The sequence below is a fragment of the Pavona decussata genome, unplaced genomic scaffold (assembly GCF_977016875.1).
Source record: "Pavona decussata unplaced genomic scaffold, jaPavDecu1.1 SCAFFOLD_215, whole genome shotgun sequence".
In the NCBI taxonomy this organism is placed as follows: Eukaryota; Metazoa; Cnidaria; class Anthozoa; order Scleractinia; family Agariciidae; genus Pavona; species Pavona decussata.
In genome coordinates, this window is record NW_028145620.1 from 560,001 (window position 1) to 575,758 (window position 15,758).

Below are 15,758 nucleotides of genomic sequence, written 5' to 3' on the forward strand. Positions count from 1 at the left end.
GAATTCAATGCAAATTTCATCATTTTTGTCATTACTCCCAGCTTGAATTAAGCTTTATAAGTTAAATAATATGATTACGTTCTAGCCTACCTTTCGTGCTTAGTATGTGTGCGTATTTCGTTCTCTTGCCTTCTTTTAAAGTAAATGATTCCTATAATTATCACAGCCACAACAGCTACGGAAAATCCAGCAATAATTCCAGCTATCTTTGCAGTAACGCTTTTATCTGTTGGAGTACCAATTGTACCTGTCGCAGGGTCATTTTTGTTGGTAGTAGTAGAAACGCTTTTATCTGTTGGAGTACCAATTGTACCTGTCGTAGCCCGCTTCGCTGAAAGATTTATATAAATACAACGTAGTAAGTGTTTAACGTTAAAAAAGAGCAATTAAAACCGAGCAGCAGACTGGACCACCTTAGACAAATGGGTAAATTATCTTGAACATGACTGTAAAGGGACGCTGTTTTCCTTTTCCTATTTTTTTCTTCTTCTTCCATTTACCTCTAAAATCTAGCACCAACATGTGTAGAAAAACTTTATCTTGTCTCAATTAGAACACTTTTAACTTGGCTGAAGTTTAAACTAATAATTCAAAGTTAGAAGTAGTAGTTGGATATACTGAATAAATACGAGGTCAAACCTTAGCTTGTTCACTTATAACATTTAAATAGATGATCTTCATGTGAGTGATTTTTACAATTTTTTTTTAACATCTCCTTTCAATTTATTACGCAAGGTATAATTATAATTTCATCATAAAATAATATCACACCTGTGTTGACTTTTACAAGCCAAGAGGTTGACTTTTTACCCTCGGTTATTTCATTTAACGCAGAGACTGCAATCTCATACTTCTTTTCACAACTGAGTCGTATGACATGGAACGTTTTTGTAACTTGGGAAATAGGTATTTGACTCCACTCAGCTTCATTTTCTTGTAATTGCTTTTCTCTGTAGTATATTCTGTACTTCGTAATGGGGCATGCTTGGCGTCGTGGAGGACTCCATGTCAGATTAACATCGCAGCCATTTATTTCCGTTTCTTTGTTATTGATAACAGGAGGTGTAGGCCTGCCTAAATAAATGTTAAAAAAAAAAAACAATCAATACACTCCAAGCGTCATTTTTACTAATTATTGATCAGTGTCATGGGAGCGTGTTGCTTTCCTTGGGCTAGCCCCTGGACGCCTTCCATCAACCTCCCCATGATAACCTATCTTAGCAAAATACGTTTTCTTTATTTTACCACACAAAAAAAAAAACACAAACGAGTTTCAAATTGCATTCTCTTCACGATCTTTCTTCTGGTCATTGCAACTGTTTTTTGAGAGAAGATTCAAAACAGATCCAGCGCATTCAACCTTACATCGCCGATTAATTTCGCCGTAAATTCCACCTCGTCCTTCTTGCAAATGAAACGCATCCAATAAAATTCCCGCCCTGGACTTTTCGTCATTTGCTCGTCATGGATGACTTATGGGATATATTTAAACCATTTCTGCGATTTTTAGTTACACTTTGTTGAGCCAGATGTCACACCACATGGAAACTGGAAACAATAAGGTCCATTTCTGATAAGCGGCTACCATGCACTACACGAGCTGAAAATAATAACAAGTGGCTCCGGTTGATCAGGATAGAAGTGGATTACAAAAAGAAACTAAGAAGAAGAAAAAAGAAAAAAGTTGTATCCTGATGAATACTTGGGAAACTCGTGATCTTTCAATGAAAACTAATTAGAACTTGTTCTTTTTCCATCCTTTTCCTCACGAGGACGGGTGGTCCACATATCATGTCAAAACTATCCTCAATAACTGAATAAAAATGCTCAGTATGTTAGCATAAGTTGACAAAACACCAGCAAAATTCGGGTGAGACAGTCCCTTTAAGCAAAAAATGTCCGGTTTCAACGGAAATCTCCTTAAAATTACCAGGCAACGGACTGGAGTAGAGAAATAAGTCTTGATAGTTTTATTGGCCTTGATGAGGTTTTCATGTTTTAAAACAGGGATTTTTTATGGTGGGTTTCGAAAAAAATAACAAGTAATTGATTGTTACCTTTAAATATATCTGCTATTTCATCCACAGACAAAGCCCTTCCATCAACATAGAGATCCATAACTGAACCAACAAACGACTGTGTTAGTCCGGTCTTGAAAAATGGCGGTTTATTTCCGATAATACAGCTCGGCTTCCCATGGTCTGACGAAGGAAATAAGTATTTATTCCATCTCTCCTGCAATACTCTTTCAGTTCCATTAACGAAGACTTTGATCTTGAACTGCTCACAAGTTATCGCTACATGGTTCCAATCACCGGCGTTGAAGTTTACTTTAGCCTGAGTGTTGAATATAGACAGAAAGAAGATGGATTCCTTCATTGCTATGTAAAATATTTTTCCACTATTTCTCCGGATTGCTATTATAGGCCCATCAACACCAGTGGATTTTCTCCAAAACGCGATCGTAAAATCACAATTATTGATGTTTATGTTAGGCACAGTAGCGTAGGAGTTGTTTTGACTAAAATAGGCGGCCTTGCTGCCAGGACACCAGCCCTCAGTGAAGTTCACAGTACCAGAATATCTATCAAAACAACAATAATAAATGATACCTTTTGTATTGAGAAGGATGTAGATCTCTTAAGCAATTTCATGTAACCTCAATTGCCTCAAAACAAAGTTGACGTATTGTTACCTGGAGGAAACAGTTGTTACAGCAATTCAGGGTGTTAACAAAGGAAAGTACAGTCAAACCACGTTATTATAGACACCGTTGGGACAAGAAAAAGCGTCTGTGTTACGGAGTTCCCTTAAAATTAACCGGGTTAATTTTAAAGAAAATGTATGGAGCGGGTCCAAGAAAACTGTCCGTAATAGTGAGTGTCCGTATTAAGCGTGTGTTCGTAGAGCGGGGTGTCACTGTACAAACTGTTCACTGCATCATTATTTTTAGGGAAAAATAACATTCGCGAACACTAATCTACAAATCTTTTTCTACATAATTACTCAATTTTAAAACTTTGAACTTGATCCTCAGAATTTAAGCAACGATTGAAAAGAATAGAGAAACAACAAGTGAAATATTAAAGATAACTTATCATACGGTCTCAACTCAATTTCTCAGCTGCTTAAGCAAGTGTTTTCTGTCTAAGGCCAGTGTCCATAGATAGATGGCCACCCAAACCATTGAACATTTAATAAAAAAGAAAAAAAAAAAAAACAAAACAAATTATTTGATTCTTCAATTGCTTACTTTACGTCTGGATCGGAACCATCTAAGAGCCAATGGCTGATTATTCTCTTCCCTAAAAGGAAATAATAACTGGCACGTCACGTCCCGTACGTCAAGTATTTGTTTTTCGAAATAAAAAAAAAATAATAATAATACAATATCAATGATAGTGATAGTGATTAATAAGTACCCAAAAGAAAACCACCCAATGAGTCTGTAACGCTTTTCTTTTTAAAGATGAAAGTGCATGACAAGAAAACTCAAATGGTGTTAAATATGTCAATTTAAAAGAATGTCGTATAAAGGAGTAAGAACACGAAGGCAAACACAGTGTAATGAATTTGATCAAAGATGTACTTCATGTCTTCGTTATGCTCCATTTCTGACTGTTTTGTGGGCTGGCCCACTTATCAGAATCGAGGTTCCTCTAATATGGATTCGCTTGAAGGATGTTTATTGCATCATCTTCTTGACTGTGATGTAAGTACAATAAAAGAACAGGGTAAAAATGTGAAATCTGCCACAAAGTGCCTAAAACATTTTAATTAGATCCCTCTAAAATTGAACAGATATGCCCGACGAAACCCTATACGACGTAAATGTTATGCAAACCATGTTTTATGAAGGCCAGATCATACCGAAAATATTGCAAATTAAAGTTTTGTCGTAAATTGGTGTTATTAGCAAGCGGCACTTCAGTTGAGACACTCAGGCAACTTTCACAGCCCTAGCCGAAAAGAAGCCATTTTCCTTGCTATACCACTGTAAAGTTTGCATTATAAATTTTCCATAAATGAAAAAAAAAAAAAAAAAAAAAAAAACCTATAGATTACTTTTTAGAATAGGAAACCTTGAGTACCTTTACAGCCATAGAGCTCCACCCTCATTGACACGTGGTTATGCCAAGCTGTTGGTCTGAATCGGATGTAACGAGCTTTGATTGGTTTGTTCAGGTCATGAATAACTATGGTATTCTGGTCTTTGTTTCCAACAAACTTCTAAAAAAAGCAAACAACAAACCATAAAGAATGATTCATGTTTCTAAAATTATCATATATCCCGTTTTACTATCACAATAATGAAGTGTTGTAACCTTAAGTTTCAATTTCGTAGAGTTTTTATGAATGTTAATTTCATGTTGGGTAGCCTGTGGCCTCATAAAGCTTAGTGGCCGTTTTGTTCCCACACAGGACGAACAGTCGCCATGTTTGTAGTCAAATATTAGCCCATCGTACGGATTTGTGGATATTTGGACGTTTTAGTGGAAGAAAGCTCCTACATAATGTAAGTTCTTGCCATATAAAATGTTAAGTTTAGATTTACCGGCATTTAGCACTCATTGTTCGATAATATTTGCAATATTTTCAGCGAATCGCAACTCTAAAGCGAACGAGGATCAGGGGTGTAATGTGTGGATCTGCCCTTTTAAATTAATTGTGACCTCGATGGTTGGATAAATAAAGCTGAGAACTTTTACGACTACATGAAGTTTATTCACTTCATCAACCTGGCCCCATTTGTTCAAAGAGCGGATAACCTCATCCAGCGGGTAAAATTTCAGTATTGGTTGGAGTACATTTTATCCGTTGGACAGCGATTTTTCACTTGCTAGCTTTATCCGCTCTTTAAACAATCGGGGCTTACATAACTCTAGCGTTAGTCGATGTGTGTTTCTTTTAAAAACTCGTATTTACAGCGAAAACGTGTATGATACCTTGCTTTCATTTTGTCCTGCTTCGCTGTAGTACTGGAAGTTAAAGCCATCGTAACTGTACTGCAGTTTGTATTTCGTCACCCACTGGCTCTTAGCATTACTTCCTTGTGTTGCAACATGTGTTACTATAGTTTGCTGATTTCCAAGATCAACCTGGAGCCATTGACTAACATCATTTATAAGAGCTGACCACGATCCGCCATTGCTCGAAGCCGCCTGCAGTCTGCCTCTGCTGGTAGCATGGCTAGCATCCAATTGTGAAGAAGCGCTGATTTGTTCGTCAGCGATAGCATTATCTTCCATGCCGAGAGCTTTCCGACATTCTGGTAATTGAAGCAAATGCTAAGAATTAAAAGCCTTTAAAGAAATGCATGATAAATTCATCCGCATTCAAAAGTAAGTTGCTTAGTCGTTCAATCAAATTTTCTGGTAAGAAGCATGGAATTGATAAATTTGTTCTGCATCCTCACATTCATATCAGTAAGGATTATAAAAAAATTAAGATGCACGTCGTGTGTAGCATTGAAAAGTAATGAACAGTACATTGCATGTTGGGAAGATTGGTACTTAAATTTTGATTTTACTTTGTCATTTAAGATGACAAGAGAGATGACTCTTAACGTTACTTTGAATAACAGCAACTCAGTACAAACCGTTACAGCTGACTGTGCTGACATCCTCGCTCCAGGCTCCCCAAAATCCGCACCTAATAGAGGCAGGACCACTGAGCTGGTAACCACTGGAGCAGTTGAAGGTACAAGTTGATCCATAACCTTGATTTGATATGAGACACCGTGGAGGATAAACATGCACACCACTCCTCAGGGAAATATTTTTACAAGCAGACACAGGTGAAGCTTTGCGAAAGAAAAGAAGAAAGACAAAGTAACTACTTGATTGGTCATAAGGATGTAGCTACTGGGTAAAATCTGTAGAATCTGTAGAATCTGTGTTATTCCCTCGGGAAAAGGCGATAACCTACGAATGAAGATTGCATGTAGTGATAGTAAATAATATGACATTTTCAGAATGATTGGGTTCAAGCGGACATATGGAAGAGTCAGGAGATGTTTCATTGAAAACACAAAAGCGAGAAAAGATCTTCATCTCAAATATAAGTGGATCGTTACAAAAGCTTTGTTATAAGTTAAGCTTGTTTAATTGACTATTTTATGACTTAAACACATTCAATAATAAAGAAAGTGTGATATCATTTAGAAAAAAAATTGAACTCCAACGGTCACAAAATCGCGTTTTAGACTGAATGCTTCTAACGCGATTAGAATTTAAAAATAAAATGCTGTTGTACATGGCGCACTTGTCTCAAATGAGATCCAGCCAAGTTCATTCTTTTCGTTGTGCACATGAGTACTAAACCACCAATTTAGGAAAAGCCGAATGGCTACATTACTTCAGAGGTGCGAGAATAGATTAGAAATAAAAAAAAAATGTGTGTTCTACGGTAAGGAGGAAAAACTGAACATTGTTCTTTAAATAATACCGTCGTTAGAACGTTACAAAACGAAGATACTACTTTAAAAGAAGAAAGATAATTTACAGCACAGTCTTAAAAACGCTTAATTTGAGACAATTTGGTACAATAGTTCATTGGTTGCGTGACTTAATGTTCCAATTTAATGTAGTTAGATGTTACTTAAGGGGGCAATTCACCTAAACGCCATTTTTCTGCCACTTGACATGGCTTTAATGGCAATTTCTCATTCACGTTTCAAGCAATCCAAAAACCCTATCATTATCCCGTGAATCTGTGTTGTGGGGTATTTTGTGAGTTTTTGGGTGATTTCTGGATATATTTGGGAGGAGTAGTTTTTTTTAGAAGGATTGGTTAAATTAAGAGAAATAAGAAATATTGAAGATTTAGTGAAGTTTTAAAATTAGAGTTTGTATTTAATAATTAATAGACGGATACCAAGTTAGTCCACTAACAACCCGGGGTGCTCTTGCGTGGGTATCAACTGTCTGTTGGTGTTCCAAAAATCATTTTCTTTCTTCTATCCCTTCTTAAAACCCCTTTAAATTTCATTCAAATTTAGGTAAATTGCCCCCTTAAAGGGGGACAAGAACATAGCTTTCTAAACATTTACATCGAATTTACAGTGCCAGATACATCCATCTGAAGTGCATGCGAGTTAAAATGCGCCTTTTAACATGTTAATATAACAATAAAAAAAAAAATGAAAAATAATTTGAGCAAAATGCTCCCCCGTCTCAGCTCCCCCCTACCCCCCTCATTGGGGTAGAGTTACTGGGCGCAGAGTCTCTGCAGAGTCCCACCCTCACCGGTCCACCCGCCGAGGGAGCTCCGAAAACCTGATGATGCTGAAAACATTATATAAGACGCAACAGCGTCTTTCCCTCCCGTGTGAGACACATTTTCTTAGACGTGCACGAGGCACGGCCTCGTTTTGGTGCGAAGCTTGTTTTTGTCCTATAATGTCATAAAATTACTGTTTTCATTCACAACTCTGGCAGAAGCGTTGAACTCGTGGATTTCTTTACATCTTTTAGGTTGAGGTCGATTACATCAACGATTTTCTTTAAAATGTTCGTCTTAAGTGTAACGTTTTTTTCAAATTTAGATTATTTAAAACTATTAAGGAGGAAATTTAGGTCTACCCTCGTAAAGCTTACATCTTTACACTATCTTTATTTCTGATGCATCTTTTATTGGTTGTGGTAGTTTATTTATTTATTTATTTATTTATTTATTTATTTACAGACAGTTCCAATTCAGCTTATGCAGGCTTACATGGAGGCTACAGCTGTAACAAAACTTACTAATTGCTTAACATATGACCAACTAATTAAGTAACATATGACTAAATAACTAAATTAATGAAATATGAATAATTACAAATGTTCTAATCTTTTGAACTACTGGTCGCTACATTCACATCTAAATCTACTGGCTATATATAAAAATGCAGACTTAGACCCTTCTTAAGTTTTCAAACGGATGCTTCCTTCTAAGGTAGCTGGGTAATTCATTCCACGTTTTAGCCTCGTTGTATTTCGATACGGCCTTTGCAGGGGCAGACAGAGAAGATCCTTATTTTGAGTGTTTCTAAGAGTGGGAATCGCACGAGTAGTGAAAATCATGCGAGAGGTAACCAGACGCAAGGCCATTAACTCTATGCAGACCGGGCTTTTTCTGTCCTTTCGGACTGGGGGGGCGGGGGAGGAAGGAGCTTCCGTCCCCCCGCCCCCCAAAAAATCACAGCTATAAAGATGTTCCTTTGACGTCTGCAACGGGAAGCGATGAAGTCACATGACGTGTTTCTCATGTCATACTTGGATTTGGATTTCTGGATTTCCTCAAAACGTCAGGAAAGCAACAGAAGTAAGCAAAAAGTAATCAAAACCAATAAAGGAACACTAATTTAAGCTAAAAACATAGAAGCTAAAGTAGGAGATGTAAATTTACTTTATTTTAAAAAGGGATTTTCTATTAAAAAAAACTGCCGGTAAAAAAAACGGTTGCCATGGTTACATCAAAGTCAATGAGCACTTACCGAGCACATAAAAGTTTTTTTCAGACAAATTTCTGGAAAAAAGTCCTGATTTTTTATGTCCTTTTCTCAGAATTCAAAAAACCGTTATCAGGTTCAAAGCCGCCGCGCGTAGAACCTCCCGCCACCGGTCTAGATAGGGTCGAGGCAGTTGAAGATCTGAAGGTAAATTTCGTATTACCTGCGACATTCTAATGATGTCCAACTGAGAAAACATTGTATTCTCTAGAACAAAATTCGCGGTCTCGCCACTGACTTTCGAGCACAGCCAGAGTGCCACAGTTTCGAATGAGAAAGTGTTAGGTTAATTTTTTTAAAAGTTATTTCATATTCGTTACCTCTCTGCCAAAAGAGGTTGATGCAATAGTTATTAGCGATAATGATAAGCGACAAAAAAAAATTATAGTAAAATAAAAAATAAACAAATAAAAATAATTATTAGCGAAATCTATTGCTGGATAAAAATTGAATATGACGATTACATTTTATGCAAAGTCGCCAGTCTTATTACAAATCTATTTAAAGTCCCGTATGATACAAGGTGTTGTCCCTAAAACTATTAACCCACATGCCTAACAGGGTTAAATATTCAGGAATATTCAATTTGACTTAATCTTCCTAGATTGTGGGACATCAGAGGATATCCCCTTATGGCTTGGATACTTGAAACTTTTATAATTTATCTCCAGCGCTTCACTGGATATCGAAAGGCACAAGTGGCGTATACCCAGTGACTCGTAAGCTTTACTTCTGAATGCTATGTTAACCAGAAAATTTTACTTATAAGTATTAAATAAATATATTTAATAAATACTCGGCAACTACCTTTAGAAATGACTATAACTGCAGTTAGTTTTAATGACCTCTCACTTACGACTGATTTCACAAATGGGGCGGATAGATGTGTTGCAGGGAACGTCATGCCATTTTTTCCCAGCCTTGGTTGTAACACAATCTTGATTGCCTCTCCAGTTGTTAGGTTGGTTGCTGTCCCAGTTTGTGTAATTAGTGAGTGATCCGTCAATCCAAAGCCATTTGGAGCTGTTCGTCGGATCCCTGTGCAAAGCAATCCACGCCGAATCTTTAATTTTTGAGGAAACTGCCGCTACTTTGGCTTGTGAATTCAAAATTGCAAGGCTTGTTCCTAATGCTACGCAGAAGGATTTAGCAGCGTTCCATCCCATTGCCTTGTTAAACATTTTAAAGCATGATCCATGGAAACCCGGAAGCCAGCCCGTTGGGCAAAGGGCTACAAGGAAATGTAAGAATAAAATATGTAAATGCATACACATTACAACACAATGCGTGCAATGCGACGCCACGTCATGCCATGCAATGCAATACAATGCAATGCAATGGTGGCTTGAGATGTTCAGGAGACTACAAGAGTGAGAGATACAAAGCTGGAATATCCAGAGTTGTTTTTTTTAAACTAGCCAAGTTCGATATAAACGTTCTACCCGTTAACTAAAATGGATGGTAAACGGTGAAAGATAAACAGAATGTTTATCGCAGTTTCACCGGAATCCGGGGCCTGCTTGTCGTAGGAAATGACGCGCATTACAATGTAGAGTGCGGGGACGATTATCGCGTGTTCATCTGTACAGCCTTAGCTCTAATTAGTTTAGCAAGCAAGCAAGCATGCGCGCAATAGTCTACTGCCAGCGATAGTCTACCAGCTTTATGGAAATTAAGGGACTCATAACTTTTTTGTGATAGCGTGTACTTCACATGATGAACCTGAAGCGCTTTGCCGCCGAGTTGATTGCCTAAATTTACGAAAACATGCTACTTTTGTCTTTCGTGACCGAAGCCATGTTGCTAAATGATCTGAAAAATAGGCATGTGTCCGGTAGAAATGGATGCAAAGTAAATTATTTTCTTGCCATTTATTCACTTTCCATGGGACTATATGATACGCTTATGTTGTATTTTCCTTTTTTTCTGTCTGCGAGATAGGCTGCTGCAACGCTTCATGTTGACGAGTCTCGCGAAATAGAGACAGAACTTGAAGATTGTCGAAATTAGGCAAGTTCACATAGCTATAAAAATTCCATGAAGAACGAGCCGCAAAGTTTCGTTCTTTAGTGACAATTTCTATGGTTCCTATGTTACAGTTTCCTTGGTCTGGTTGAAAATCACCGCCTCACCTGATTTCAAGTTGAGCTATTTTTGATTGTTTGATCATTCGGTTCGATAATGGTGTCGTTAAAATCTCGCTGTTGGCTTGATTCAAGCTCAATGTTTAAAAAAGTCGCTTTGATAAATTAAAAAGATGTAATATAACTGACTGTGGCGTTTGTTTGTTATAGCGCGAGCTTGTAAGTTCTTGTTAAATTGATCAATAAAAGTTGCGCTCAATTTAAGCCTCGACATAAGCCCTCCTCCCCCTGACTTGCTCGCGCTCCGCGCTTTTTTTCTTCCCCGAGAAATAATATTCAATTCCGACCTCAACTAGAAGGCAACTCTATAATCTAGAATCTACGGTACAGGAAAGTTAACCATGCGTGAATTCCTTTGAAGTTTTTGGTTTATTTTACTGTCTTGTCATTTTTTACTTGTTGTTTAGCTTCCCAAACTGAATTAGATTGCAAGATTATTCTCCATAAGAATCCAATGCTTTTTGGGAACGTGACGACAATCTGAACTGAATTGTTTTCTCTGTTGCTGTCTGTCATTGGTTTGTTGAAGCACATTCCCAGTAGCCTTTTGTAGGCATCCAGGTAGAGTAGCCTCTGTTGCTAGCCCTTTTTAGTGTCCTCGGGCAACGCTTCTTCCCACAAACGGCTGCTCACATTCGAACCACAATCCTTTCCCATTGTTTTTTTATTGCGGTCAATTGAGGGGGGTAATCATATCTCAGCGAAGCGAGAATGACGTAAGTTTTCGTGCGAAAAAATGACAACGGGACTTCCGGCAGATCGTAAGACTGGTTTTTATCAGTTTTTCTATTGCGGACAAAGCCGAAACACCGAAAAAAGTAGTGGACGAAAGCTCAAAGTGTTTCTTGTGTTCTTCGCCCACAGCTGTTAATGGAAGGTATTTATTTTCGGGAATAGTGCACATAATTCTGCTGAAATTATCAAATATTCGTTAGAGTTCGACATCAGCTGCTATACCAGCAGCAAGTTGTTTATCTGCAAGGCGGTGTGTTATAAGCGACAGCTGAAGTTTCAGCGCGCAACTAAAAAGGTAGAAGAACTTGGGAGAAATTCGCGAATAAAGGTAGAGCAGTTCAGAACTTGTCGATCCACGCAAAGTCCTTGAGAAGTCTACAATTTGGCACGGCCAGGGATGTTTCTAAATCTACCACTTGTGTTTCTCCTTTTTGTAATAATCAAACACTGCTTGCTGGTGCGAACCCGCTTAACGACGTTTCATCACCGACGTTTTATTCATGTTTTATCGTAGTTTTATCACCAGTTCAGCGTATCAGTAATCCGCAACAGTTCCGTCCTCAATTGACTTGAAACAAACGGCGCCAAGTAACTAGCACGACCAGAATTTGTTTACTTAGTAACTATTTGGCGATTCTTTCTTACGCCGAATGGCCATAGCCAAAGCCATAAATTCGACTGAAATCTTTTAGCGATTTTATTTTTAAATTTAGAAAGATCTTCAAATTAAATATTGTTTAATTTAGACATCATTAATTTGATAGTATTTGAAAAACAACACACCTAACGATGTAACACGCAAATGAATGAACACCCGAGGAAAACAAACGAACGGCAATATTTTTCGCAGGGGTGCATTCTTTCATTGTTATTTATCAACTATTTATACGGGAAATGCGCTATTCGGGGTCATCTGCGTGAAGAAAAAAAAGACCTTTCTCTTCGCATTTTTGGTTTCATACTGTTTTTGGTTTCATACTGGGATCTATTGTATTAAAAATTGAAAGAACTAGCTTAAGGATGTAGTTATCTCCATCAGTAAGTACTGATACTATTTTCAAATGACGATTTTAACGGATTTTCGTTATTTGCATTTTTCTTTGAAATAAAAGGATATTTCACCGAAAAAACTACACAGTGATTTTAGTTATATCCTAGCCTATCTGACATTAAAATATGAAAGAAATCGAATTTTCCACCCTTGCCGCGATATGTTTGATTTTTACGGACAGGCGCTCTTAACTCTTCTTGAGTTAATGCTTTGTTCAGGTTAGACGAACATACGTTGCCGACAGATTTGGCGCTTTCACATTTTACTATTTTCAATATTTCAAAATTTTTAATATAATTTCAATATTTTGAAGGGGTGCGTGCGATAGGGCCCTAAAGCCCCAGGTACACAAGCAAGTTTTTCTAGCCAAGGAAAACTTGTTAAATGACTGCTGATCTAATGCCAAATGCTCTCTTTGATTCACAAGCATGTATAATAGAAACTGGATGGAGAATCAAGCAGTCTATCAGAAGTCAGTTGGGGCTTTATTTCAGGCATTCCTTTGTTTAGCATTCTTGCTATGCCTTTGTGTTTACATGTACATTTCCTTTTGTTCCTTGTGGTTTCAGCTTCTTGAAAATAAATATTAAGTTTTCAATGTCCAAAATAATAACATTCCAGTAGTCACCTTTTAGATATGCTTATGTAAATACTGGCTTAGAATATAATAGGAATACGGAAAATTGAATAAAATAAAGCTAGACTTAAAGCTGATTTAAGTAAAAAACAAAAAACAAGGGCTACCGGAAACCGTTTTACCCACTTTGTGGGATATATTATTATTAGAAGTGGCACCGAGGAAATATCGTTTTCAGTAGCCGCAAACTAGTTACTTTGATTACTAAAACAAATTTCAGAAGTGAAAAAGTAATGTTCATGTGGAGGATTTTGATTTTCAAGAAAGATAAGTGAAAATTTCTCCACAAACTTCAAACTGCTTCAAATACATTTTGATCTTGAAAATTGGCAAATCATGTACATAACATGCATCATGCATTTCACCGGTTGCTTTTTCTTTTTACTTCAGCTTAAAGTATAAAAGCCATACAGGCTAATTCTGCCAATTTCTCCCAAGCTATGTTCAATTTAGATCACATCTGTCAAAGCACATTTCCGCCGGCACTTCCTAACCAATGCTTACTGCTAGTTTCCAATTAAATAAATAATACACTTTTCTTATACCAAAAGATTTCTGTTAGGCATCATTTTAATAGTTTGATTTCCTACGCAACCAAAAAACATAAACAAAAACAAAACAAAAAAGGAATTTCGTGAAAAAAGTTATTCTTCCTAATAAAATAATCACGATATCCAAACCGGGGGCAGGTATTCCTTACGTCTAGGTCGAGTAAGACTTTCTCAAAGTCCTTCGTTTCTCAATCCTACGGCGTTCGAGCCCTTACTCTACCCCACCCCCCTAGCCCCTCTCTGTGGTTGCCTGTCATTGGTCTGTTGAGGATAATTCCAAGAGGCTTTTCCAAGCATGAAGGGATTTTCAAATTTTTAAAAAGAAGATAAAGTAATTAAAGTGAAGTGAAGTGAAGTTAGGGGGTGTTTACATGAGAAAACTCGCACCGGCGCCAGTTCCATACCGGGTCGACTTCTTGATTTCGTATCGCGTTTACATGAAGGGACACTTAACGTTGATTAAATACAGCTGTGAATCGAAATCGCAAACATGGCGTCCTTCGTCACTGGCATGTTTTCCGTTGCGGCGGCTGTAACAATTATTTCGGCTATAAATTTGTCAAATTCGTTTGCGAACCTTATGTTGAGCAAGCTGATCGCCCGGAGAAACAACCTAGCACTCCTGCCAGTTCTGGTAAACTCAGCTTTGACGCGCTGCCGTCATAAGTCGTTCAAGAACAGACCTCAGAGAAAGAAGCGGTTCTGGATAAAGCCCGGAAGAAACGATCTTTGGTGGCGCAATATGATAGAGGGTCGATGTTTAGATGAAGATTGGAAGAAGAACTTTAGAATGAGCAAGACTAACTTTTTAAAGCTTGTTGATGAACTACGACCATTTATTTCACCCAACCCCAGATCCCCACGGCCAGGACTTTCAGCAGAAAAGAAGGTCAGTCAAACAAAATAGCGAAGATATCGGTGACGTCACCTATTGAAAACATGTGCCAACCAGAATAAACAGACCTGAATCAATTTTTTGGTAGTTTAAATAACAAAAACAATGTTTGTAAACTGATATCTTTCCTATACTTATACTGCACACCATACAAATGTACATCTGTGAACACATCATTTATGTTTTCGTGACTTTTTAAATTGTCACTGCAAAAAGAAAAAAAAAAAAAACAGTATAGTGAATTTTTGCTCAAAAAGTTCTTTGACCCAATAGCTGGAACTTGTGTTCTATCCAACAGGTTGGCATAACTCTTTACTTCCTCAAGGATAGTGGGAGTGGGTTGATGACTGCTAATGCATTTGGGGTTGCAATCCCAACAGTAACAGTTACAGTACGTACAGTGTGTTATGCTATCAATGAACACCTGCTACCGGATTATATTCACATCCCAAAAGATGTACCTTCCATTGAGAGGTTAATTGCAGCCTGGGAGCAGAAGACTGGGTTTCCAATGGTTGTTGGTGCAGTAGATGGAACCCACATCCCCATCATGCAACCATATCTCAACTCACAAGATTACTACTCATACAAAATGAAATACACAATAAATGTGCAAAGTGTCTGTGACTACAATGGCAAATTTATTGATTTTGATGCTAGATGGCCAGGTGGAACTCATGATGCTAAAGTTTTTTCATACAGTTCAATTAACAGGTTTCTTAAAGAGCAAAAACAGCCATATTTATGTAGAACAGTACTACCTGGCAGAGACAAGGTTGGTTTGTTATTACTTGGGGATCCTGGTTATCCCCTGTTACCTCATGTGATGAAAGAGTATGCCACATGTGCTACTGATGCTCAGGTTCTATTCAACCAGATGTTGCGAGATGCCAGAAATGCAATAGAATGTGCTTATGGGAGATTGAAAGCAAGATGGCAAATACTCTCAGTGCCTTTGAACTTTAAACTTCAGGAAGTACCAGTAATAGTTATTGCATGTTTTGTGTTGCACAATTGGTGTGAGGAGCATAATGTTGGAATTGATGTTGCTGCTGTCAATGACCAAATACAAAGGGATCGTGAGATGCAGCCGTCAAGGACAACTGACAGGAGGTACTCATTCACTTCTTCAGAGGGAAGAAAGATCAGAGACATCATTAAAGACTACTTCACAGAACAATCCTCCTGAGAAAGTTTGTGCTATGGATGCCTGTCAATGCAAATGGTGTGTTATATAGCACAATGACATTT

General features: G+C 37.7%; 2 protein-coding genes across 2 annotated transcripts in view; one reads left to right on the plus strand and one right to left on the minus strand.

Moving 5' to 3' along the window:
- Positions 1-1,042, minus strand: part of LOC146459864 (uncharacterized) — a 16,856-nt gene extending 15,814 nt beyond the window's left edge. The window contains exons 1-2 of the mRNA XM_085088653.1: positions 772-1,042; positions 91-331 (exon numbers count right to left, since the gene is read on the minus strand). The gene's annotated coding sequence lies outside the window, so the exon portion shown is untranslated. The remainder of the gene's footprint in view (positions 1-90; positions 332-771) is intronic.
- Positions 1,043-14,354: 13,312 nt separating this feature from the next.
- LOC146459867 (uncharacterized) lies at positions 14,355-15,696 on the plus strand. Its single transcript, XM_085088762.1, has 2 exons — positions 14,355-14,501; positions 14,806-15,696. The coding sequence occupies exons 1-2, from the start codon at positions 14,355-14,357 to the stop codon at positions 15,694-15,696; spliced, it is 1,038 nt and encodes a 345-aa protein (XP_084944888.1).
- The last annotated feature ends 62 nt before the right edge of the window (positions 15,697-15,758 follow it).

Bases quoted from the DNA above. Each gene is read 5' to 3' on its own strand.
- LOC146459867 (XM_085088762.1), top strand. From the start codon at position 14,355: ATGATAGAGGGTCGATGTTTAGATGAAGATTGGAAGAAGAACTTTAGA. The intron at 14,502-14,805 runs GTCAGTCAAACA...TCTATCCAACAG, and splicing joins GACTTTCAGCAGAAAAGAAG to GTTGGCATAACTCTTTACTT.